The sequence below is a fragment of the Mobula birostris genome, chromosome 3 (assembly GCF_030028105.1).
Source record: "Mobula birostris isolate sMobBir1 chromosome 3, sMobBir1.hap1, whole genome shotgun sequence".
Lineage (NCBI taxonomy): Eukaryota > Metazoa > Chordata > Chondrichthyes > Myliobatiformes > Myliobatidae > Mobula > Mobula birostris.
In genome coordinates, this window is record NC_092372.1 from 70,124,939 (window position 1) to 70,152,837 (window position 27,899).

The 27,899-nt window shown below is 39.5% G+C and overlaps 1 protein-coding gene across 2 annotated transcripts in view; it reads right to left on the reverse strand.

Moving 5' to 3' along the window:
- wdr19 (WD repeat domain 19) overlaps positions 1–27,899 on the reverse strand; it is a 142,539-nt gene that overhangs the window by 102,103 nt on the left and 12,537 nt on the right. For both annotated transcript variants that reach the window (XM_072252856.1, XM_072252855.1), the window contains exons 3-12: positions 14,563–14,628; positions 14,163–14,288; positions 11,551–11,666; positions 8,946–9,061; positions 8,102–8,182; positions 7,242–7,354; positions 6,588–6,761; positions 3,212–3,282; positions 2,004–2,176; positions 168–282 (exon numbers count right to left, since the gene is read on the reverse strand). In XM_072252856.1, coding sequence (XP_072108957.1) covers positions 168–282; positions 2,004–2,176; positions 3,212–3,282; positions 6,588–6,761; positions 7,242–7,354; positions 8,102–8,182; positions 8,946–9,061; positions 11,551–11,666; positions 14,163–14,288; positions 14,563–14,628 — 1,151 coding nt within the window. The remainder of the gene's footprint in view (positions 1–167; positions 283–2,003; positions 2,177–3,211; positions 3,283–6,587; positions 6,762–7,241; positions 7,355–8,101; positions 8,183–8,945; positions 9,062–11,550; positions 11,667–14,162; positions 14,289–14,562; positions 14,629–27,899) is intronic.

Genomic DNA, 27,899 nt, shown 5'->3' on the forward strand with positions numbered 1-27,899 from the left:
ATGCAAAGTTAAAATTAATTTCATTGTTGCCATTATATATTGTCATGTGCATAATTCTTTTTAATACAGTTAAATAGTATAAAAGCTTTTATAAATCCATTCAAGACAATTATTTTCAATCTTTCATAAGCTTTTGATATTTATGCAAAACATTCATATGAACGTACGTTTCTCTCCAAGGGCATAAAACCAAGCACGATTATTCATACCAACAGCCACGTGATATGGGCCTACAGCGATAAAGTTAGGCTCTACTTCAACAGAAACTGTGGTTTCTGGTTCCTGAGGAAAATTAATACAGAATGCAGGGTGTAAGTCTGACAGGCTTATCAAAATAAACATGCTTTAACAAAATTAGATTCAAATTTAGTCCTTTACTAAAGACTAAAAATGGTAATTGCTTTTTTCATCCAGCATTAAAACAAATAATTCTCTACGGGGAATAATAAAGGTTCCTTCAGCAGTAGGACTTAAATGAAACTTTATTCAGTTTATGGTCAATGACCTAAATTTTTTTTTATCTTTTTTTCTCTTTTTATCTATGAACTAAATAATGTTCCTGGGCAGCAGCAGTATCTGTGCGGAAGAAAGGCCTGGCGATCTACTTCCATACCTTGCCATGAAAACCCTATGGGCCCTATGATCCATGAGGTCATGAAGAGTTAGACTCGACTAAATGACTAAACAACGACAACAAAAAAATATTCTATGGGACATTTTCAGCAGAGAACCTAACCTAAACAATGTGAATAAATTACCACAGACTGTGGTCAAACTTGCATTCAGAAGACAGGAGCATGTTATCATTTACTGATTATAAGATGCCCATCTGAGAGTTCAGTGAATTCAGCATTTTAATGATATTTATGTGATAATTACTGACAGCATTAAGGCACTTTTCTTGTGATTCTATTAAATATATAAGCTCCTACTTTATTTTACAATTTATGAACCAGTACTGATAAGAGACAAGTCTGAAATCTGCATTTGTTTTTCTTTTCAGGTACTGAGACACCATTTGGTGTTTATTCATATTATTAATTTCTTGCTCAGTGAGATTAAGTTGCTCAAAAATATTGAGCCAGATTATGAGGGATTCAGCCTACACCTCTTATGCAGTTTTTTCAGATTGCCTAATCTTACACTTGCCTTTAGAGGCCATGCAACTTCAACATCCTTGTTGCTGTGGTTATTAAATGGGCTACAGTATTCTAAGAGTAGCAAGTCTAGATAAAAGGCAGCACCATGACCCCTCAATCTGCCTGACGTTTCATATTGTTAGAAGACCATTCCCACTGTTTTTAAGTGTTTCTGATGTTCAAAGATATTTAGAAACAGCATTAAAATATATTGACACAATCATAATGATGTAATTTACTTACATTAATTAACTTACAAAAAATTAATAACCTTAATTTTAAAATAAAAGAAGCCTCTACCTTTTTAGTGAATATTAGCAAACACATTCAAATCCCTACTACTGACATAAAGGTAATGGCTAGGTGCAAAGCATACATAGCTTTCAGCTATTTACATTACAGAATATTCAGTAGTAATTTTAGGGCAGGGCACAAGTTTAGATGCACTTCATGTGTCCATACTGCAAGCACAGAAAGCGATAACATCTGCACTGTGGGTAGCATTCCCACACAGAAACACCAAATGCCATTAACATGATCCAGGCCAAGAAAGCAGTTATTCCAGTTTTTAATAACATTAGGCAAATTGATGCACTTAGTAGTTTGATCTATAACACTTACCAAAATTGTAACAATCAATAATAAAAATCACATATGAGACCCTGAATTTTTTTTCAACTGAATTCATTTAGATCAAATTTTTAAATGAAGTAATTGGTTAGAGTGTAAGAAATGATTAGCATTACCTATTGTAACTTGTAGTTACAACTGAGAGATTTGCAAAAAGTACAGTAAATAATCAACTTTATAATTTCCTTACTGATCTAAAAAATTAAAGTTCAAAGTAATTATAACTGCACATACTCCCTCTACATGATTGACCACTGTGACCTCCAGCAGAGATGTCAAGAAGGCAATGCGAGTACCACAAGTATCTCCAAGAACTGGAAGTTTTGTGAGGAAAACATGTAGTGTTCCACGCTGTGTAGATACAGCAAGCAACTGTCCATCATCTGTCCAAGATAGTTGATCCAGACCTGAAAGTTTGATGTTAACATAGGATACATTATATTGTTTGCAACTTAATTAAGTTAATTAATCTCAGTGATAAATATAATTGGTAAATGCAGATTCACTGATTTTATTTGCTGCATGTAAATGATCAGCATCAACTGTTGTAACTTTGATTACAACTGACAGGTTCGCAAAGAGTAAATAATCATTTTCCTAATGTATCAATCTAAAAACGAAAGTTCAAAATAACTTCATAAATGCACATACTCCCTTCATTTACATTATTTTTCAGAATGTAAATATAACCATTGAATTACCTACCCATTTCAGTTCATTTTTGTTGTGTTCCTTTTTTTGTTATGCCACTCAAATTAAGTTACATTATTACATTTATAAACTATTAAATCACATATTCAATAAGAGTGTTCAAAGCTGTATTTGTGTATCTTTTGTTAAAGCACCATGATTCAGCAGATTTGACACTCTAATATACTGTATCTCTAAAATGTTCCAACTGCCCCGTACTTGACTCTTCTCCCTATCAGATTATTTATTTAAAATTTATTTTATAGGTTTGATCTATTCTGTAAATAGTCCCAACCCTAGAATTGAAGTTTATGATTATTTAGAATTACATACTTTTAATAGTTTACAAATTCTATCAATGGCAATTAAGAGAATCATCAGAAGCTGCAAGTGCATACACATCAGTTGCAAGCCATACAAGTTTATATCTTTTCCTGCCTCCTCTTCTATTAGGCTTTTTATTACTGGTATTCCTACCCATCAACCACACCTATATCCATCTGCTAATCTTTGCCATTCAGCTTCTGGTGATCCAAATTAGAAGAACACTTCTAGTCCTGTTTAACAACAGCATGACATGCGTATGATTTGCAGACAATGAATTTTAGAGATTTTTCTCATGCAAAGGTAAAAAAACTTGCATTTATATATTACCCTCAGAATCTCAAGATGCCCCAAAGTATCCCAAAATGAAGTCATCACTGATACTATTATTGTGCAAAAGTTTATCAAACATTTTTTTCCAGTATTACCTTTGGTTTCATCATCCAGGTTTACAATAGCATACATTTCTTTCATTTCTGACAGATCATGGATCTTAATGCTGGCAAGAAAATATATTAGGATTACTTCATCAGAAGAGATATGTACTAAAGAAACAGTATTCCTCAGTAGAAACACTCCACCAAGTTAGCAAACTTTTCTTTATGGTTATGATACAAATCTCTGTGTTAACAGAAGCATTAGAACTAATTATATTAAAGACTCACCTATTTTTTGTGTTTCCTTAAATTATCACAGCAGCCACCAAGCCTGATGTGATGAATGCAATAACCAAAAGATTCTTTCACCAAAGTCCAGAGAAGTATTAGAGAATAGGGAGCCCATTATATATCGTGAACATTTTCCTAATTTCAGTGTTAACTTTAAGCGTCCCCTTGCCCAATTCCTGAACATGCATTTGAAGAATCTTTGCTAATAACAAAGGGTTTATTTAGTGTAATTTGTCACTTAGCAGTGGTTTTATTTGCTACATTGAAGTGTAAGGGTACACATTAGCATAGTATCTTTCCAACGGAGGTCTGTGACAGCTACTGACATTTAATAGTCTTTCTGATGGGATTAGAGGGAGGAAGTCTGAGAAATAAACATACTACCATATATTCAAATTGGAAAAAAAAACCTCAATCACTTGTGCTTTTCCATTTGGCAACAATACCATTGAGGTAAAACTTGTAAATTCCAGCTTGTCAAATCAAGTGCAGCTTGCTTTTGATTTGCTACATCATTTTTAAAGGGATCTACTAGCTTCTCATTTTTTTTTACAACCCATGGCAACTACTATACCAATGAAAGGTGAATATTTACTATACCATTTCCTATATCATGAACATTCCCAAAATATAGATTCTTTAGGAACCTCACCTCTCAATGACTGTAACAGATGTATACAGAATATATTCTTTCCCTTTAGATGCAATCCATTGGATTTTTAATCACATAGGAAATCTAAATTAATTCTGGAAGAAACTTAGACTAAGGTCTCAAAATAAAAGTTTCCGAAGACTTAGCTTTAGCTATTCCAAAACAATGGAAATACCACAAGACATAAGATAGTAATTTCTGGTTAAGTGCCATGAACCTATGAACAGTACCATGTCACTCCTTCCTTCTTGTGCTATTAATTTAATTTGTAATATATAACAATTTTTGTCTTTGCACTGTACTACCGCCACAAAACAAATTTCATGGCATATAACAAAGTAATAATAAACCTTATTCTGAATTTATAATCTACTTCTATTTTAAATTGCAATCCTCTATTTTAAATTGCAAGCACTTTTTTTAATTTAGATAACATGCAGATATCCACCATTGAGAGTTGTAATCCTCAGTAAAGTGATTATATTTTTCTTTCGCTAGACCCTAGGGATATGTATTAGGACAAAGAAAATTTACAGCACACAAAATAGGCTTCCTAATGCCAGACAATTATGGAAGCAGTCAGCTTAAGGTATAGGACTGCTCTGGGAAACTTGCAAGATGATTATTGCAGCATCTGAGAATGTCAGGCGAAAATGCTCTTAAAAATTTAAGACCTTCCATAAACAGCAAGGGACTCATCAATGAAGTAGCGGATGTACTTCTGGAAGTGAAGTATTGCAGAAGTATCTCCTTTGTTTCCTTTAATATCTGTATTGTATTAGGTTTTAGGCCAATTCCACTACTAAATTCTGATCTGTTAAGCATTCTTCCAGATGTTAACTTTGGTAATGCTCTACAGACAATGGAATTTTTTTCTAATTTGTTAAATGCCTCTGGGGGATATCCCTGAGCTAATTACAAAAAATGTTACTTCATTCACATTGAGAGAAATGGTTGTAATTGACCCATAACTTTTATACCTTGACTTAGTGACATACGGAGACAAAACACATTGAATTTGAACAGTTATAGTCATAAATTTGTTTGACACTGATGAAAATCATTTACTACATTGCATTTCTATGATTAAAATGTTTCATACTATGTATTTAAATGTTCATTGAGACAGATACAATATAATTTAAAGAAACACTTGGATAGGCACGTGAAGGAGCAGGGTTGGAGGGATATGGGCTGAGTGTAGGAAATTGGACTAACTGGGTGGGCACCATGATCAGCATGGACACATTGGGCCGAAGGTCCTGTAGCTATGTTGTATTGCTCTATGACTGTATGTTCCATTGACGAATAACATATTGGGTGAAGATTGGCACAGCATAAATATCAAAATTTCTTTAAAAATAAAATCCCTAGGCATTTGGATACAATACACTTTTAGAATAACAATAAGCAAAGGCAAGGGAAATATTGAAAAACATTGCAAATGATAGCTTAGAAATTAAGTCAAGTAGCACTGCTCTTTTCAGCACTATGCACATAAAACTCCTCTAGAGTGGAAGACAATTACAGTGACTTTCATGACAAATTACACTACTCCAGAAATTTGATTGGCTGCTGTTAATTCCATTCGCGCTGATGACAAATTTGCTGTGATATGTAACGATATCACACAGAAGAAATCTGTTCAATCATTCAGAAAGACACCTGCTATTGAGTAGTTTCGGCCCAACATGCTAATAGTGTTGCTATCTTGACGGCAGTCCTTACAGTGGCACTTCCTCAGCTTTGTGCTGGAAACTCAGCTCAGGTACTTCTATTTATTTATCTATCTATCTATCTATTTATTTATTTATCACTTTGGTTCCTACTACAATACTCACGCCTTGTTCTCATCTTGCAGAACTCCCTCCAGCTATCAACCTCTTAGCCCCAATCTCCTGACCTGGTCACTAATTGTCACCATTAACCTCCATTTGACCTGGCAATCAATACTAAACTCTATGAACTCCTGCTAACTCAGTAACCCACTCTGTCGAGGATGGTGACTGAACCTCATCTAAGTAACCATATCCAGTCAACCTCTACTTGACCGGTAACCATACAGCCTCCCAATACTGATTGCTGGCAGCTGACCATTTCCCTTACACAACTTCCAATATGTCAGCTGTCCTGATCTGATTTATGTTTGTATGCTCTACAATTGTATAATGTGCAAAGAAAAAATCTTGCTCAAGTTTTAAGGCCTTCAGTACAGTACCAACGATTTTTTAAGTGGCAGGCCTATAATTATAACCTACTTGACTAGATTCAAATATTTCAGATTTAACTACAACTGCACCAACAACTAGAATTAATTTATTTCTATTTTATGTATTTCAAAACTGTATATTTCAATTGCATCAAGGTATTCATACACCTTGGTTTCTTTAGTGATAAAGCATTACTAACATTATCATATGCATACCATGTGGCTGTGGAGGGATATATCTGCTGCAAGTATATTGAAATAGTAACTTAACTTACCAGTTGTCTCCACAGGAAGCAGCTTTGTTCAGGGATTGAGAGATGGCAATACTCGTCAAACTGTCTTTATGATTGTGGGCTTGGAATAGTTCTTGGCCAATTTCACGAATGTGTGTTGAAATCACTACGAAGTAACCTTGAGAAAAGCCAATCATAATGTACCCATTTCCAAACCTGAAACACAAGGTAGTTGCAGTATTGCAAAAAGAAAAAAAAGCTATTTTAAATAAATAAAAGTATTAAAAAGGTATAAACTGAAAATATTTCAATATTTTGCAGTTCAAATGCATGATATTATGAACTTGTTCTACTTTGTGTTGCTATTTTTAAACTAATGCAATTGAACAACTTTGAGAGAAAAGGGAAAATTCCCCGTAATTTTATGATTAATTTTAATAAAGGCATGGTATATTTATTGCCAGCATGAAGCACAAAATAATTGCCTAAAATAACTGGACTAACAAGAAAAGCACAGAATGTTAAGTTTACTAGTAAGCTTTATGTCCACAAGAAGGTTGGCCAGGCACAAATAAGAAATCTATAATCTGCAAACTGAACCACCAATTTGGTAGCAATGCAAAAGCTATTAATTATGCATTGTCTCATTCTATTCATTTAACTGTAATCCTATCCAGCAGATTAACATAAACTCACCATCTGTAAGATATAATGCTGCCATAACGTTGCTGGAATGCCAATTCAATAGGGTTATCAGGATCGCCTAAATTAAACAAAAATAATATTTTCTTCCCCAAAACGACACTGACCTGATAAAAGACCAGAAAGATGACAAATTAAATCCACTAATGTACTGCTTTGATGAGGAAAGAAGTAGGTGAAGATTAATACCTCAGACCTGGAACAAAATTAACTGTACAGAAATACACTGACCCCTGCCTACCTGTGCATTTCTGAGACTTAAACTACACACTGCAGTGGAGTATTTGGAGGAAAAACAGGCAAGTTTTGAGCGGAAAACAATTTTGCAATTCCTCCAATTATAGTGGCAAGGGTCCAGAAATAGGGCTTTTGCTACTGCATATTGGCATGAAGAGACCATAAATGGAAGGTTTTGATAAAAGTAGCATCAAATGAACTGTTTTCTGGATGGGAATTGATATCAGAGTAGTAAGAAAAACTTAAAATCACAGACAGTAGATATAGAATTGTAGTGTGTTTCTTCTGAGAGTGTGTGTTTGTCTTTGGGAAAAACATTACATTCCTCGATGAACTATACAGATGTTATCCTGATCCTCTTGGGGCTTCATGGTTCAGACAATGACAGCCTTCTGCAAATAATGCAGAATCTAATGTTGACAACCCTATGTCAGGCACTTGGGAAGGAACTCATATTACAGCACACTGGAGTTCAGAATTCCAATCTCATTACATATTCAAGGGCCCTTCTAAGTAAAGTAACTCTTGAGCTGTCTCAATGCACCTTCCAAAAGCACAACTTTCTTAGGTGCTCAATCCATTTAATAAGATAACATCAGATTTTCCTTGGAACACACCGTGTTTTCTCCCATTGATGCCCGTTCATCAGTCTTCATCACAGAGAATTGAATGTCACTTGGCTCTGCTCTTGCTATGGTCTGTTGAAACAAAATTGATGGAGGGTGAGCACAATGGAATATACCTAGAGCCAAATTGAAAAAAACACACACACAGAAATGGGACTAAGTATGGAGAAATCCACAGAAAGTAACAGGTCTATCTTCAAACATTTTGAGATAGAAGATGGAAACCGCAAGGTTTCAGGTTAGGACTGCACACAACACTTAGTGAACTTTGGTAGTTTTCACTTGAAGTTGCCTGGGTAAAAATGATTCATTATGTTGTAATTATGTTCAAAATGATCAATAGAGAAAATAGTCCCAACTGAGTTATGAGATTTCACACATTTTAATAATGCACTTTACTGAAGAGGGTTTTGCTTTGTGTAATATAATTTGGGGGTAGGAGTATACAAGCTTCTTAATTTGGTTAGCAATTTTGAGGATTGTTTGCTAAAGGAATACTTCATAGTTATGGAGGTAGTCATCAGCAACTTTAAGAGTTCAGTAAACGGAAGTAAAGGTAAGTAGACTTGACTGCTGAATTTTCATTAAAATAATTCAATTATGTCTAACTTGGATTTCCTAAAAGTTCAGAACTTGTCAGAACATTAAGTAACAGTCATTTATACAATATATGTTCTGCAATTATAATCTTGTAAGCCCTGCCAGATAAATTTCATTCTAACATTTTGCAGGCTTGGAGTTATTTTAATTTCAAAATTAATATATTTCAACTCAGTCACAAATTTTCATAGAAAGTCTGAATGCTAATTGGCAAAACTATAGTAAGTTCTTTTACCTGCCTAATGGTATCGCCCTCTTGATTGCTAACAGTTATTGCTTTGTCTTCACCACCCAATGCAAGCAGATTCTGGGAACTCCAGCAACCACAAGTGATGCGTTTTGTATGTTTTCCTGAGAAAGAAAGTGTACATGAAAATACAGTTTAGATTAAGGAAGTCATTTTTTTAAGAATGGAATGTACATGAAACAAAGCTGTTGCTGGCTCAACTGTCCATGTGAAGCACTAGCACGTGTGGTAATTCCAAATGCTGCACAAAACTTGAAAACACTAAATAATGTTAGCAGTCAGCAGATGAAGCATCTTCAGTGCCAACATTTCAGTGTTCATTTTGTTAAGCAATTTTCTCACAGCACTTTCCCACGTCATCACAGACGATACACCTCACCTTTTATTTCTTTCCTATCAGGCACCAAGCAGGAAAGCAGCAATTCGCTTGCACTTCCTCCAGAACTCTGCTTCACCAGAACAGGTCTGTTCAGTATGCAAGGGCAACTCAGACCTTTATTTTTGTTTCACTGCACTCAGCCTTCATCATTGCTCCAGTAATGCCCAATGTAAGCTTGAAGAACAGCACCTCATCTTCTGGACAGATATCTCATCTTCTTGGGACTTGGCAGTGAATCTGCTGACTCAACCTAATCATTTTCTTGAACCTCTCATTCTCAAACAAATCTTTCTCATCACTTTTTCAAAAACTTTTCATTAGTTGTACAAATCTCTCAAGCAGCTGCATGACTCAAATACCAATCATCTTTCCGATTCCCTCTGTTAATTACCCAAACCTTTCCTTTTATGGTTCAAATTCCCATGTCATTTGAACCATCCTAATGTCTAACAGTATAAATACCTCCACAATTATTTGCTCAACCCAACCTTCCTGGTTTTCAATCTAGCCACCAAACAACAGCTCCCTTCACTGTTCAACCAGAACTTCCATATCTGCCAAAACAAATTGCACTGCTACCCAAGATCCACGTAACCCAGGACACTCCTTCTGACACAAAAATGTTAACTGTTTCTTTTCCAAAGATGCTATCTGACTTTGATTTTCCAGCATTTTTTCCCTATTTCTTTTTGACATTTTGTCCATATGAGCAGTCCTTACTTCTGCCCCATCACACTCTGATGATGCTCTCAATGCTCTACCAGCATCACTGACATCTCTATTAGAGTAAATCCATTCTTTCACTCAATTCTTCCAAGAGAAAAACTCAATTAACATTAGAGTTAGATAATCTTTCACTGTAACTTCCAAATTTTGATACAACAGGAAAAATTCATTATCTGAAATTGTTGAAATCAATGTTGACTCTTAGGCTATGTCCACACTAGACCGGATAAATCCATAACTGAAGCTTTTCTCTTCGTTTTGACCCTCCGTCCACATTGAAATAGCGTTTTCCTCCCCCGAAAACGGAGCTTTTTAGAAATGTTCTCCAGAGTGAATAAATCTGAAAACGTCTAATATCCAGCGTAGTGTGTACGAGGCAACCGACTATTTTTAAAACCGCTGTCGTGACGTGCCGGAACAAATGGTGGCAGCAGCATGGCATTTCATTGTTTTCTTGAACGCAACCTCCAAGCACCACAACAATATCTGACAATAGATGTGTAACAGCCTAATATAACATTGTATGGAAATACAAAATAACACTGATGCAGACATGTTTTATACATTTAACAAGGTGCTTTATTAAAGTATTGCTTGTGCAAACATTCAATAGATGCAATTGTCACTTTTGCCCAGTAACTCGTTTTATTGCACATGTTAAATACAGCAAAATAATACACAAAGACATGGCAAAAGTAAAGGCAAACAAATGAGGTAACAGCAAATTTCACTTTTGCCCAGTAATAAGCCTTATTGCATTTAGTTGTAGCTGTTGTCCCTTTCATCGGTGAAGAGACTATGGCTGTAGGAAATGTTTCTGGACAAACGCGCACCAAGTCCTTTGTTTGGCAATTTCCTTTTAAGTTTTTCTAGTCTGTAACTGGACAAATGCGCACCAAGTATACTGTTTCCTCTTTGCTTGCTTTCTGTGTCCTGCGCATGCCCAGTAGGAGGAGATTCGCCCAAACACCCGTTTTAATGTGGACGGAGATATTTTCAAAAACGCCTGGTGTGGACACCTATCGCTTTTACGCAAAACCAGCGTTTTCAAAATTATCCAGTCTAGTGTGGACGTAGCCTTAAATGCAGTTACCGGCATGGCTGTTCCTCAAGGATCAGTGTAAGAGGCAAGAAAGTCAGAGAGTCATGTTGTTTTTCTGCACAAATCTCACGTGACTTTCAGAATCTTTTTTCAGATTTCCAGCATCGACATTATTTTTGTTTTGACTCTCTCAATTTACAACATTGGCTGAAATCCATTTCTGTGCACACTTACTTTCCTTCCACAAGAGAATTAATCTAACCTCATTTGAGAGGAAATTCCAGGTTAAGAGGTGTCAATATAAAACGTTACTCTGGAATTTTGATATTAAGAAAATAGGAAATATAAATCACCTTCAAAATAATGAGCTAATTCACTCTGTAAATTTTCAAAAGACAGAGGGTACACAAATTTTATGGATCCAGCATAGGTCACAATGTACTCACCGAGGACTGGGACTTTACGGGAAGTCTGTAAGTTATAAATAAGCAGATTTCCTTTGGTTGTTCCAACAGCAAGTTGTGATCCTGCTTTTGACCACAGCAGAAATGACATCTGGTCCCTGCAAAGATACATCATAACTAAGAATAATAAATAGACTAAAAGTGAAGTACAAGGGATAATCAAAGTAAATTCTACTTCACATGGAAAGAATTTGCACAGAGTTCGCAATAGCTTTATGCAGAGGGGAGGAAATAAATTGTAAGGTTATTATCCAGATAGATCTGTGTAAATAATTCTTGATCCAAATCACTGCTAACAAAAAAAGGAGAATACTAGAAGTTTTCCTCCAATATAAAAACACTGCTGAAATTTATAAAACAATAAATAATACAAAGTAATTGTAAAAGTATTACACAGCCCATCCAACCTGTAATGTAACAGACCCTAATCCATAGTTAACAATTCTAATTTAACTTCATTTATTCTTATACTTAAATTGAGGTTATGCTGCATTAATACCAATGAGTTGATTTATCTTTCGAAAGAGAACATCATGCAATTGCTACAATTGACTAACAGATTATTTCAATAATATTAATGATGTTCTAGTTCATTTTTATTTATTTTGATTTTAATTTCCTACTGATATTATATGCAACTTGTTTGCTTTGAATTTATTAAAATAATTTCACTCCTTTCATCCCTCCCACACTCAAACCTTCACATTCAACAGGCAAGATCATGCTGGAGCCATCCCTGCTTTACAGATGGCATACAAGAAGATGTGGTGTGTAGTGTGACTGTGAGGAAGGACAGGAAAATGAGAAATGAAAGTCCAGAATGCATTGGTACATGAAGCAGCTAGATACTGATTCTCTATGGCATGGAGCTGTTAGTATGCTGTTGTATATGATTTTCTAACCTAAAATGTATGCGCTTTAGTAGCAGGGAACCGAATTACCATTGCACAGAGTGGAGCAGTATATGGGTGATTAGCAAAGGGTTTGGCAGATCTTAGAAAAGATGGCAAGAGACTCATGATAATGACTTTCCTTGTGAGCAAAGGTGTCAATTCTACCTGTCTGCTACTGCTTTCATGTTAATTACAAGATCACATGTTTCAACTCACCCCAGGGCCAATAATAGGGTGATAGAGAAGGTGTATGGCATGTGTGTCTTCATCTGTTAGGGCACTAAGTGAGAAAGTTAAAAGGTCTTGCTGCAACTGTATAAAACTTCAGTCAAGCCACATTGAAGATTGTGTGAAGTTCTGGTCATCACATAACGTAAAGGATGTTGGAGAAGGTGCAGGAGAGTTCACCAGGGGAGAATATTAGCCATAAAGATTGGACAAATGATAGGAGCAATGGAAGCTAAGGGATGACTCAAGAGACTTACATTAAATTATGAGAGCCATAGAAAGTTGAAGATAGTCATAGGACAAAGGGTTAAAATTGAGAGGGTGAAAGTTTAAAGGAGATTTGTGTATCAAGTTATTTTTAAGATAAGATTGTCAGGAGTGTGGAATATGCTGCCAGGAGGTCGTCATAGAAGCAAATATGCTACCAATACTTAACAGGCATTTAGGCAAACACATGAACAGGCAGGGAATAGAAGGGTGTAGACATTTGCAGGCAGATTAGATTAGATAGATTGGCACAGACATAGTGGGCAGAGAGGCCTGCTTCCATGCTGTACTGTTCTATGTTCAGAGTCCATTGATCCTTGAACTAACTTCATACTAAGACAGTCTTGTATCTACTAATTATGAATAATTAGCATCTGCTGCAAAGTTCTTCACTGCATTGCCTACAACACATCAATGTATCTTTCGTCTTTCAACAATTGGAATTGAGCACGATGCTCAAACTGAGATGTGATAATAACACTTTCTCTAACCTGAACATTACTATTTTGGGTATATATATTGCTACCATTAATATTAATATAATATAAATAAATAACACAGAAGGAAGCCATTCAAACCACTGTGCCTCTGATAGCTTTCTGAAAGAGCACTTCAATAACTCATACTCCCCACTCAACCCGCTAATCCCAAATTTCTCATTTTCAGTAGTTTACTTGATTAAAGTTACTTTTGAATGTTTCCAATATCTTTCAAGAAGAAAGCAAATTAAAAAAAACTACTTCCAATGGACGAAGGTATCATAGCCTTAAGCCATAGATTAAACTGACTGGCAAACAAACTAAAGATGGCCTAAGGAAAAGCTTTGACAGTTTAGTATCTGACTTAGTTTTGGCGCAAAGGTTGAGTAGATCAGATTCAATACTACCTTCAATGGGAAAAGAATAAATGTAATAACAGTGGGGAACCGGAACAACTGGGCAGTTTTTAAAAGAAATGAGCAGATATATTAGGCTGAGTAGTCGTTGGTGTGTAGTGCAAAGTTTTTAACTTTGCAATGGAATACAAATACTTTTATCGGAGGATTTTTAGTAATTTTGGACACTTTGATTATTCTCTAAGTGAACTAGAAAGCCTAGTTTATGGGTAAAATACTTACAAAGTACACGTTTGATCAATGTAACTTTCTAAAAATGAAGGATTTCCAGAAAAGAAGAACAAAACAAACTTCAGCATTGGTCAGCTCACCTCATACCACTGTCCAACTGTGATGTTCTGTGAGTGTTTGCATCCCATAGATAGATGGTATTTGATTTGTCAGCAATTACAGCCAAGGTGTCTCCATCTTTATCCCAATCCATAGAAATACAAATTCTAGGTGACACAGATGAAAAAAAATCATATTCAAGCTTTACTTTAGAGTTTATTCTTCTTTGCTTAGATGTAATTGTTAAAAACTCCCTTGTTTCTAGAATGTTATTTTTTTTACCGGTTAAGATTAATGATGTCTATACAGTTAAACTAAACTATAAAAAAATCTTGTGAACTTCCCATCTGAATAATCAAGAATGAATGAGAAAATAACTGCAATAATTTAAATAAGTCTGAGGTAAGCAGCCATTCAAAATACTGTGATTTTTCTTCATACCCTGGAAGATTAATTGCATTCCTTTTGTGCCCATGTCGATCAAAGATCTTCACTGTGTGATCAGACCTGAGATGAACCAACAAGTCTATAGTCAGTTTTAAAACAGTAATATATGCACGTTCCTCAAAGATTAAATCACTAGGTCAACACATACTGGCAAAGTGCAGTTAAATTCATTTTATGTTGCTTCTATTATCAGCAAACCAAATTAATTATGGGAATAATCAACACCATCATAAAATGTTTACATAGTCTAAACAGATCTTCACTTTCATTTAAATAGCATGTCTGTAAGAAAATACTAAATTCCAAAAATACCAACAATATGTGGGAAATTTTCAAAAAAAAAACCTTGGGCTTTCTCCAGTCTGGCAATATTTTTGGTACTACTCTTTGGTTTCAACCAAAAGCACAATAAAGTGACCAGTTGTCTTCACATAAGCTTGCACGTTGCTACTGATTACAGAAAAAAAACAAACAGAATGCAGGCACCATCTCTGATGCAGACATATTATTTTGCATAATTGTGGTAAAGCTTCTTTACTTTGCATAGGATCTGCAGTCATTTATGTCCTCCTTATTTTTATAGTCCATTTCCTTAGCAAGGTCTAAATATTTGTTGTATTTTCATTCTAAATTTCTGTATGTCATTTAGGAGAAAACAGTGATCTTTTGTACCTTAATTTTCCATAATTCCATAATTTCTCCCTATTTTCTTTCCATCAAATTGGATAATACCACATTTCCCCACGTTATGCTCCATCTACCAATTTTTTAACACTCATTTGACCTGTCTGTTTCCTTCGTCAGAACATGTGCCTAACTTGGCTTCCCATCAATTTTGTATCAACAGCAAAAATGGCTACTGTCCGCTCAATCTTTTCAAGGTTATTAACACAGACTACAGAGGTCTCAGCACTGATCCCTTTGGCACCCAGTTACAGTGACCCTGAAATAATTTATTTAATGAAACTGCCTTATATTTGTTAGCCCACTGACATCACCACCAATGCCATGACCTCTTATCTTGCTTAGTCTTAGTTCAAGTGGGAACTTAATGAATCCGTTCTAGAAATCTACTTGCACTATTCACACTCCCTTTACGTGGCAGCTCAGCAAAGGAAGCTTCGAGTAGTTTCAAGCTCCTGAGAGTGCACATCTTGCACAACCTCACATGGTCCCAGATCACATCCTACACTATCAAAACAGCTCACCAACGCCTCTGCTATCTGAAGACGCTGAAGAGAGCTGGACTATGCATGTCCATACACACATTATTCCACAGAATTTGCAGTAGAGAGCTGCATCACTGCATTTTATGGAAACTGCACTGCAACAGATAGAAAGGCTCTACCATGGGTTGTCAAAACTGCCTAATGCATCACCAGGAGCAGCCTACCTGTTATCATGGACATATATACTGAAAGGTGTTGGAAAAGGGCCAGTATCATCATGAAGGTCCTATCCACTGTTGGATCTGATGTTATTAATCCAAGGTTTTTTGTCAGAAGTTAGGAAAGAGGCACAAAACTTGTTGCTCTTTATTAAGCATTAATAGAATAAAGAGAGTTGAAAAACAGACAGTGATAGAGGTCTAGTAATTGAAGAGAGGGGCAGTCAAAAGAAAGACAAATATTATGATGCTGCTGCCATGTGGTCAGCTACATATTTTTACATCCCATAGATAAGAAAAAATCCATTTAAATTCACACATAGAGTCAAAGTCTTAATTTAAATTAAGCACCGGGAGAAGCTTCCAGAACTTTCCAGAATCATATAAATGTAATCACCAGGGGACACACTGAACAACTGCATATGCATACTGTATCCACGAAGAAGCATACTAAGCAGTTGCATGTATATAAAATATATGCAACTAATTATTAAACTGCAAAGAAAATAACAATTAAACAGTCAGATTCAACAGTCCTCCCTTTGATTCTAAATCACACTTAGAATAATTTCATCTGAAAATTCTGGTATCGAAGTTAATTATAAAATAATCAAAAACTACTTTAGTTAAGAAATACCAAAGAAGTCATAGGGATATGTCATGGAGAGGCAGATTAGTAGACACATTTATGCACATCTGAACTATTCTTTTAATGATCACCTTTAAACAAGTAAAAAAGATGCAAATGATGATAAGGCATATAAGTACAAATATTAGTACTCATTGTAAGTAGGGGAAATTGCCAAAAATATAACAACAACTAATATTAGAAGAAACTTCATAATGTCTAGTAGTTGTTGATGTTTTCGAAGTCTTCTGGCTGGTTAGCAGCATAGGCACGTGTCAAGATGATGCTAGCACATTAACCACAGTGCTTGTCCTGGTTGGATATCACCTTGGCTTGCTTGCAATGGCTGCCATGTATCCACTTATGCTTGCCTTCTACCTTCACCCCTGAGTTTTTAAATTAACAGCACTTGATAAAGACCATCTCATTGAGTTCTCAGTGGTTCCTTATGGAATTTAATAATTATAGAAACATAGAAAACCTACAGCACAATACAAGCCCTTCCGCCCACAAAGCCGTACCGAACATATCCTTACCTTAGAAATTACCTATAGTCCCCTATTTTTCTAAGCTCCATGTATCTATCCAGGAGTTTCTATCATATCATATCCGCCTCCACCACCATTGCCAGCAGCCTAGTCCACACACTCGCCACTCTCTGTAAAAAACTTACTCCTGACATCTCCTCTGTACCTACTTCCATGCGCCTTAAAACTGTGCCCTCTCATGCTAGCCATATCAGCTCTGGGAAAAAGCCTCTGACTATCCACACGACCAATGCCTCTCATCATCTTATACACCTCTATCAGGTAAGCTGTCTGAGTGCTACTCGTACCATGTAACCCAGTACTACCTGTTGCATGGTCGGGTGGTCGTCGACTAAACCGGCTCCCCCACCAGGCTTGCCTGGTGAGAAGGTGGCTAGACACCCTGCAGGACGAAAAACAAGACCTGTCAAAGGGTGGATGAACCCTCTTGTAGGGTCAACAACCATCTAGCGAACACGTGCCATGAAGCGCGGAAAGGGCATCCCTTGCATCAAAGCTTGGCCTGGCCATTCACTGCAACAGAACTTCCCCCAGTCGTCTTGGACCCCACCATGCCACTGGATCTGGGAGGGGATGTCGAGAGGGTGGGTCTGGACCTGTGCAACCCCCTACTCACCTAAAATTCATTCACGCACACGCTGTTCCTTTCTGAGGAGTGGGGTATCCTGAACACAGCTAAGTCCAGTAGCGACGGACAAGTGGCGAAGCGGTAAGCTTTACCAGCTAGGAGCCATAGTCACAAGTCTGCATGCAGGCGGCAGTGGTCGCACATGGATTACCCAGCAGGGATCCGGTGAGGCAGCACCCTCTGCATCTGAGCAGCCCTGTTTAGGGAGTCACTGCTCACCCTATAATTAGGGAAGGGCCTAGAAAAGGTGGCTCAAACAAAGCCCGCTCACACCAACCTGGCCAGTCTGCTGCGGCTGGCAGGTCGTCCATCTCTAGCGATAAGAATCACAAGCAGAATCTAATCATCGCCTCATGGAACGTACGAACTCTGTTGGACAATGCTAACTCAGATCGCCCAGAGAGACGTACTCCACTTGTTGCTCGTGTGCTCAAGGACTACAGAGTGGACATTGCGGCTCTCCAGGAGTCCCGACTCGCTGGAGAGGGCATGCTTTGTTAAGAGAAAGGAGGGTACACATTCTTCTGGTCTGGCAGGCCCGAAGGAGAACGAAGAGAATCTGGTGTGTGCTTGACTATCAAGAACCGCCTCGCAGCAAAGCTACCAACCCTGCCTGTTGCTGTAAATGACCGAATCCAGACCTTACGTACACCTCTGCAAGGAAAACGCCACCTCACCATAGTCAACGTTTACGCCCCAACTCTGACTAATCCCAGTGAAGTCAAGGAGGCATTCTACAGTGAGCTGAAAACCACCATCAGTAGCGTGGCAACTTCCGATAAGCTGCTGTTGCTGGGATTGGCAAGGAGTCCACTGTGTGGCCTGGTGTGATTGGATGCAAGGAGTTGGCAACAGTAATGGTAACAGTCTACTGCTCCTCTCAATATGCACAGAATTCAAACTGTGCATTACTAACACACTGTTCAGATTGCCAGACAAGCTCAAATGCACATGGATGCATCCACGATCTAAAAGCTGGCATCTCATTGACTATATCATCACCCGATAACAAGACATCTCTGATGTTCGTATCACCAGAGTTAAGTGTGGAGATGAGTGCTTAACTGATCATCAAATGGTGCGGTCGGATCTATGTCTATCTACCAAACCTCCACGCAGACTGAATGCTGCCAAACCGCCCAAAAAGCTGAACACCACCAAATTGAAACATCGCGAGTGTGCTGATGCCCTGAAATCCTCTATGGAAACTGCTCTAAGTAGACTGGTTGAGAATCCACCAGACAATATTACTGAGCACTGGAATGTCTTCAAAGAAACGGTCTACAGCGCTGCCCAGGACACCTTGGGGAAAGGCAAGCGCCAGCATCAGGACTGGTTTGAGGAGAGCAATCAATCACAAATGCTCCGGATGGCTCCCTAGTCATCATATGGGAGCCCAAGCATGGGAGGATGAACCCTGGGCACCCCCCCCAAGACTATGGTCAACACACTCCTAGAAGACAGTGGCGCGGCTAATGTAGATGAACTGAACACACTGATGAGGGAGAGGGAGAAGTGGAGAGTCCAGCATTGTGCCCGACGCCGGCCCCCTAGGCCTGAGTTGACGTAGTAGTAGTAGTAGTAGTAGTAGTAGTAGTAGTACCACCAAACAACAGGAATTCTGCAGATGCTGGAAATTCAAGCAACACACATCAAAGTTGCTGGTGAACGCAGCAGGCCAGGCAGCATCTCTAGGAAGAGGTGCAGTCGACGTTTCAGGCCCAGACCCTTCGTCAGGACTAAGTTAGTCCTGACGAAGGGTCTCGGCCTGAAACGTCGACTGCACCTCTTCCTAGACATGCTGCCTGGCCTGCTGCGCTCACCAGCAACTTTGATGTGTGTAGTAGTACCAATCTGTGCAAGACCTTCTAAGAGCTAAGGCAGCTGCACACCAGGCTCTTCTTTGACATCCAAACTCAAGTTCCAAAAAACGTGCCTTTTTGAGTGCAAAATCAACTTTGCAGAGGCAGCTCAGAGCTATGAATGACCAGTGGTGGGCAAACAAGGCCAAAGAGTTACAAGCCTACACTGACTGTAATGACTTAAGAAGCTTCTATGAAGCAATCAAGGTTGTGTATGGTCCATCAAAACAAGGTACCTCACTACTCCTGAGCAAGGACAGTAGATCCATCTTCACTGAGAAGTCAGAGCACATGAAAATTGGCAAAACAGTTCCACGAGCTGCTGAACAGACCAGGAACCATCACCGATGAAGCACTGGGCAGAGTACACCCTCGACCCATACTGTTGAGCTAGATGCTCCCCCTACTCTTCACGAGGTCATCAAAGCCATCAAACAGCTAAAACCCAACAAAGCACCAGGGCCTGACGGTATTGCAGCCGAGATCTCCCAGTATGGTGGTCACACACTGACAACATGCCTGCGCCAGCTGTTCACAAAGTTGTGGGGAGCTGCAGAACTACCACAAGACTTCAAAGACGCATCAATTATGACCATCTACAAGAACAAGGGAGACAGGAGAGACTGCAACAATTACCGTGACATCCCTCTTCTGTCAGTTGTGGGAAAATGCCTCATGAAGATCATCCTTAGACGCTTGGTGTCCAACATCAGTGACAACATCCTTCCAGAAAGCCAGTGTGGTTTTCGAGCAAGCCGTAGTACAGTGGACATGATCTTTTCACTGAGGCAGCTCCAAGAGAAATGTGTTGAGCAGCAGGGAAGTCTCTATGTCACATTTGTTGATCTAACCAAAGCGTTTGACACTGTTGGTAGAAATGGCCTGTGGAAGATCCTATCAAAATTCAGTTGCTCCCCACGCCTAATCAACATCATCTGTCAGTTCCATGAAGGCATGGAAGGCCGCATCAACATGTGTGGTGAGTTGTCAGACCCATTCTCCATCAGCAACGGCATAAAACAGGGGTGTGTTCAGGCTCCTACTCTGTTTGGACTATTCTTCGCTGCTGTTCTTCAGGATGCCACATCAGACCTGAAGTTAGGGGCCTGCCTACAAACGAGGGCTGATGGCGGGCTCCTCAACCTCGCAAGATTGAGAGCAAAAACAAAAGTCAGGAACATTGTGGTGCATGAGCTACAGTTTGCTGATGACTGCGCACTGGTTGCCCACTCTCTCGAAGACTTACAGATCACCAATGCAGCCAAAAGCTTTGGACTGACAATCAGTCTGAAAAAGACGGAAGTTTTGTACCAACCGGCTCCTGGCTCAAGCTACGAAGAACCAACTGTCCTCATTGATGACACTCATCTCAATTCTGTCAACAGGTTTTGCTATCTGGGCAGCATAATAACATCCTCAGCTTCTCTGGATGTAGAGATTGCGTCAAGAACCAGAAAAGCCTGCTTTGCCTTTGGTCAGCTGGAAGATCGAGTTTGGTCACAGAACATCAGGTTGGCCACCAAGTGCAAGGTAAACAAGGGCTGTTGTCATATCAACCTTGTTATATGGATGTCAGACATGGTGCCCATATCAGAGACACTTATGCTAGCTTGACCAACTGCAGCAGTGTCACCTACGTTCTCTGATGAAGATCACCTGGCGAGACAAGGTCTCCAATACCGAGGTCCTCTCTCGAGCTGGAATGCCAGCAGTTTCAACCTTGGTGATGTCAGCCCAACTGCGCTGGGCAGGACGCGTTGTCAGAATGCCTGACGGAAGACTGCCCAAGGACATCTTGTACGGCCAACTGTCCAGAGGTACCCGAAAACAAGGCCAGCGACTACGGTACAAGGATGTTCTGCACAGGAGCCTCAAGAAAGCTGACACTGCCCCATCAACATGGGAGGATCTGGCTCAAGATTGCTCAGAGTGGAGGGACGCCATCAGAAAAGGTGTGGACGCTGCTGAGAACAAGCTCAACGAGGCAACAGAGGAAAGGCACAGGAAGCGCCACAACAGAGCTTCTGCCCCTGCTGCCCCTCCTGCCCTTACCTGCCAAGTATGTGGCAAGCAGTGCCTGTCAAGGATCGGCCTGTACAGCCAGTCCAGGACGCACATATCAAACCCCACTGACTGAAAGGAACCATCATCATCCTATGGGATGGATAGCCAGAGAGACAGAGACCAAAATAAACCACTTCACACTTAACTGGGTTGAATTCCATCTGCCACTTCTTAGCCCAGATCTGCATCCTATCAATGTCCCGTTGTAACCTCTGACAGCCCACCACAATATCCACAACACCCCCAACCTTTGTGTCATCAGCAAATTTATTAACCCATCCCTCCACCTCCTCATCCAGGTCATTTTTAAAAATCATGAAAAGTAAGATAGATAGATAGTTATACTTTATTGACCCTGAGGGAAATTGGGTTTCGTTACAGCTGCATCAACCAAGAATAGAGCATAAATATAGGAATACAAAAACCACAAACAATCAAACAACAATATGCAAACCATGCCAGATGGAAATAAGTCCAGGACCAGCCTATTGGCTCAGGGTGTCTGACCCTCCATGGGAGGAGCTGCAAAGTTCGATGGCCACAGGCAGGAACAACCTCCCATTACGCCCAGTGTTGTATCTTGGTGGAATATGGCCGGAGTCCAACAGCAAAAAGTTCAATATCCGGTCTACAAACACGTTCCTTGATTGTAATATGACCAGGATTGCACCATCCGTTGTTAACCAGAACAGCAAGCCCTCAACTCCTTTACGCTTACCGCTCTCAGTGCACTTCCGGTCAGCCTGAACTGTCTGGAAGCCCTCCATGGAAAAGTTTGAGTCGGGTATGTCCTCGTGCAGCCCCGTTTCAGTAAAACACGTAACACTGCACTCCCGAAATGTTCTCTGACTCCTGGCTAGCGCCATCAACTCATCCATTTTATTACCCATCGAACTCCTCTTCTCCATAAGTCTCTGTTGTCTTGACCCAGTCCTCTTTCCTCGCCTTTGTGATCCCCCTCTGCATCCTCTATGTGTTCTCCTCCAGATTCCAGCAGGGGTGTCTGCCGCTCTGTTCGCTAAACCAGCCGGCATAAGCGCAATCAGCTGGTCCCTGGAATAAATAAGGGGTCCTAGAACAGATCCCTGAGACATACCACTGGTCACCGACCTCCATGCAAAATATGACCTGTCTACAACCACTCTTTGCCTTCTGTGGGCAAGCCAGTTCTGGATCCACAAAGCAATGTCCCCTTGGATCCCATGCCTCCTTACTTTCTCAATAAGCCTTGCATGGGGGACCTTATCAAATGCCTTGCTGAAATCCATATACACTACATCTATTGCGCTACCGCCATCAATATGTTTAGTCACATCCTCAAAAAATTCAATCAGGCTCTTAAGGCACGACCTGCCCTTGACAAAGCCATGCTAACTATTCCTAATCATATTATGCCTCTCCAAATGTTCATAAATCCTGCCTTCCAGAATCTTTTCCATCAACTTACCAAGCACTGAAATAAGACTAACTGGTCTATAATTTCCTGGGCTATCTCTACTCCCTTTCTTGAATAAGGGAGCAACATTTGCAACCCTCTAATTCTCTGGAACTTCTCCCATACCCATTGATGATGCAAAGATCATTGCCAGACGCTCAGCAATTTCCTCCCTCACCTCCCACAGTAGCCTGGGGTACATCCCGTCTGGTCCCGATGACATATCCAACAACTTGGTGCTTTTAACTAAACACTCCAATTAAACACTTTCCCAACTGGTCTGTTCCTATCCCTCTCCAATGCTATGGTAAAGGAGATAGAATTGTGATCACCATCTCCAAAATGCTCTCCCACTGAGAGATCTGACAACTGACCAGGTTCATTTCAAAATACTAGATCAAGTACAACCTCTCCTTTTGTAGGCTTATCTACATATTGTGTCAAGAAACCTTCTTGAACGTTCCGGGGTTGAGTATGGCGTGAGTTGGTGCGTGTGAGTGTGGTTCCCGATTTTTATTGAAAATCTACCCGTTTATCTTTGCCATATGCTCCAGATAACTGAATATTTACCATTGTGAACAACGCGGGACATAGCTGGACATTGAAATGGCAAGTAGAATGTACCTTCGAAGTAAAACTGGGGAAAAAGATAGCGAAGCCTCGAGCAAGAAGGCGGATGTTACAGTAATGGTGCCGTTGCATGCTGCTCAACCTGGACCTGGACTTGCGCTACCCGATGACTTGGAGAGGCTTCGTTTAGTACTTATTACTGACATGATGCAAGTGGTGCATTCTGCCCTAAAAAGAGAACTTGAAGATGCTTTATCACCAGTGACTGCTACCATGGAACAAATTATGTCTTCTTACAAGTCGCACGACGAACGCATTCGTGAGGTTGAAGGTGGCCTGAATGATTACAGTGACTGACTGGTGAGCGCCGAAGCCGCCATTGCAGCGTTGCAGAGCGAAAACGCATTTCTGAAGGGAAAGCTAGATGACCTTGAAAATCGGTCGCGGAGATCCAATTTGAGAGCAGTCGGCATTCCTGAAAATTTGGAAGGTTCGGACCCTGTTAAATTTATGACCGAGTGTTTTGATGAAGTGCTGGGGACAAATTTTTTCCCAAGGCCTCTCGTACTTTCACATGCTCACTGAGTCGGACGTAAACCATCCGGTGTCTCTGGAGCCAAGCAAACGAGACCAAGAACGTTCCTGGTTTGCTTTCACTCCTTTCAAGATAAGCAACGCATCATCAATAGACGGAAGCAGGAGCTGTATTTCCACGGACACCGCGTGTTTCTTTATGAAGATTTTAGTGCGGAGCTGGGTAAAAAATGAGCAGCTTTCAAGGAGGTGAAATCCCTGCTTTACGGGAAAGGGGTCAGGTTTGGCCTCTTGTATCCTGCCCAGCTCCGAAAAAGCATTATTTCATTACACCAGAGGCGGCCAAAGAGTTTTACCATTCGCGCTGGGGAGAAGAAGAACGAGAAGAGCAATGACTTTTTTTTAGGTTATTCATGCAGCATTGAAGGGGCCTCATGCAGAGGCAAACTGTTAATTTTCACAATCCACTTCTTTGCTCATTTTTTCCAGTTTAATTTGTGGAACGCGATTGGGTCGAACTACTGCTATGCTGCCGAAACCGATTAACAAAAACTTTCAATCAGCAAAATGTAAATATTTGGGATTTGTATCTCGGGTGTTTAAGCCGCCTAGTGTTTTTTTTGGTTTTTTTTTGTTTTTAATGCTTAGCTTGACCTGTGTCATCTTTAGCCTATATGTTATATTAAAGGTAGTATAAGTGATAGGATAAATTTTGAGGGGGGGAACCACTCTAGATTAGATTGAAAGGTGGGCTGTATGGGGAATGCCTTGGAAGTTTTTTGTTGGGTACTGCCTGCGATCATCCTCAATTGGGGAGGTAGATCTAGGTTTCGGGGGTTAATCGGGTTTTTTTGTTGTTTATGTAAAGGGGTGGGGGAGTGTTTTGGGGGATTACGATGGCAGTTTATTCTTTTGTGTGTTACGGATTGATCAGACTTTCTTTTCATTGTGCGTTATTCTGTGCAATTTATGCCCTCACACTGTTTTGGATTGTAGGCCCTGTGTGTCTTTTGATACGGTTAACATGAGTGCTGCTGATGGAGGCCACCCTGTGAGGTTTACTTCTTGGAATGTAAAGGGGCTCAATAGTCCGGTTAAAAGAGCTAAAGTTTTCTCTCATCTGAAACAATTAAAAGCAGATACACTATTTCTACAAGAGACACATTTAAGAGTGGAGGACCATAATAGACTTCGTAAAGCATGGATTAGTCAGGTTTTTCATTCCAGATTTACTAGTAGGTCCAGGGGGGTGGCAATATTAATCACCAAAAGAATGCAGCTCACACCATCTGATGTAATCAGTGACCCTAATGGTCGCTTTATTATAGTCTCTGGCTCTCTCTTTCAGATACCTGTTATTTTGGTAAATGTTTATGCCCCTAATTGGGACGATGTCCAATTTGCAAATAAGGTTTTGTCACTAATACCTAACCTGAATACACATAAGCTAATCTTTTCCAGAGATTTGAACTGTGCTATTGACCCACTGCTTGATAGGTCTTGCCCTAGGGGAACATTTTCTGGTATGGCAAAGGCCTTCTCGATGTTTATGCAACAAAATGGTTATATGGATCCTTGGAGATTTTTGAATCCATCAGTTAGGCAATTCTCTTTCTTTTCTCATGTTCACCACTCCTATTACAGACTAGACTATTTCTTTATAGATAACTCCTTGATACCAATGATTAGACAAATTGAATACACTGCTATAGTTATATCTGATCACTCACCCGTGAAACTGGACCTATGTTTTCCTTTAAACGTTACAGAATGGCTTCTGTGGAGACTTAACCCCCTTTTGCTTTCTAATGAGAAATTTTGTAGTTATATATCGGCTAACATTGACACATTCTTCGAGACTAACAAAACTGAGTCGGTATTGTACTCTTTACTTTGGGAAACTTTAAAAGCTTACTTGAGGGGTCAAATAATATCTTATACTTCACATGCCAATAAAGAGCGTAGGAAGGAAATGCAAGTGTTATTGCAATCTATTTTGGACCTGGATAGAAAATACTCTGAGGCACCCACTGCGGAATTATATAAAAGCCGGGTTGATTTGCAAGCGAAGTTTAATCTCCTATCTACAAACCTATTAGAACAACTAATTCTTAAGACACGTGGCCTCTATTATGAATATGGTGACAAGGCGAGCCAGCTTATGGCTCATCAGTTGAAACGTCAAGCTGCATCATGACTTATTCCCCAGATAAGAGACACACACCAAAACTTGACAGGTAATCCAAAAGAGATTAATAACATCTTTGCAACTTTTTATTCCTCTCTGTATGCCTCAGAGTTCCCCTCAGATAAAACAAATATGGAACGTTTTTTAGATAATTTGGAAATAGCAACTCTTGAACCAGAGGAGGTGGAGAACCTAGATCGGCTCTGGGGCAGGAAGAGATTAATAATGTCGTTATGGCTATGCAGAGTGGTAAGTCCCCAGGTCCTGATGGTTATCCAATAGAATTTTATAAGAAATTTAAGGATAAGCTCATACCAGTCCTTCTAGAAGTGTTTCAGGAATCTTTGGAGAATGGCTCCTTACCCCCTTCTCTTTCACAGGCAGCTATTTCACTACTTCTTAAAAAGGACAAGGACCCGACTCAATGTGGATCATATCGCCCCATCTCACTTTTGAATGTAGATGTGAAAATTTTGGCTAAAGTGCTTGCATGCCGTTTAGAACATCCCCTTCCCAAGATAATTTCAGACGATCAAACAGGTTTTATTAAAAATCGCCATTCTTTTTTTAATATCCGTCGACTGGCTGATGTGGTTTATTCACCCAGTGATTCTCCAAGTCCGGAAGTTGTTATCTCCTTGGACGTGGAGAAGGTGTTTGATAGAGTGGAGTGGGTATACTTGTTTAGTGTTTTGGAGAAATTTAGATTTGGCAGAATATTTGTAGCTTGGGTTAAGCTATTATACCACTCGCCTTTAGCATGTATACAGACAAATTATTTTCGATCTGACTATTTCCCATTAACACGTGGCACTCGCCAAGGCTGCCCATTGACTCCGCTTCTTTCTGCAATTGCAATTGAACCTCTTTCTATTGCACTTAAGTCAACTACATTATTTCAAGGTGTTAGAAAAGGGGACATGGAACACCGTGTATCCCTATATGCTGATGACCTCTTACTTTATGTTAGTGACCCTGTAGGAAGTAGTCCTGCTATTGTGTCATTATTAGGTCAATTTGGAGCCTTCTCTGGCTATAAGCTGAACTTTCAAAAAAGCAAATGCTTTCCCATTAATAACTTGGCCCTACAGATCCGACAGGAATCCTTGCCTTTTCCTTTATCTCAAGATGGTTTTGTATACCTAGGAATACATATTACTCGCTCTTTTACATCACTGTTTGAAGCTAACTACAGGCCTCAGGTTAGCCAAATGAAGGCTGATTTCGAGAGATGGTGCAGTTTACCCCTTACTATAGCTGGGAGAATTCAATCAGTGAAAATGACTATACTTCCTAGATTTCTTTATTTGTTTCAGTGTTTGGCAGTTTTCTTATCGAAGTTATTTTTTAAATCAGTCGACCAAGCTATAACTTCCTTTATTTGGGAAAATAAGGTCCCAAGGGTTAATAAGCACACTCTCCAAAGAGGTCGTGACGTAGGTGGAATGGGTCTTCCCAGCTTTATTCATTATTACTGGGCATCGAAC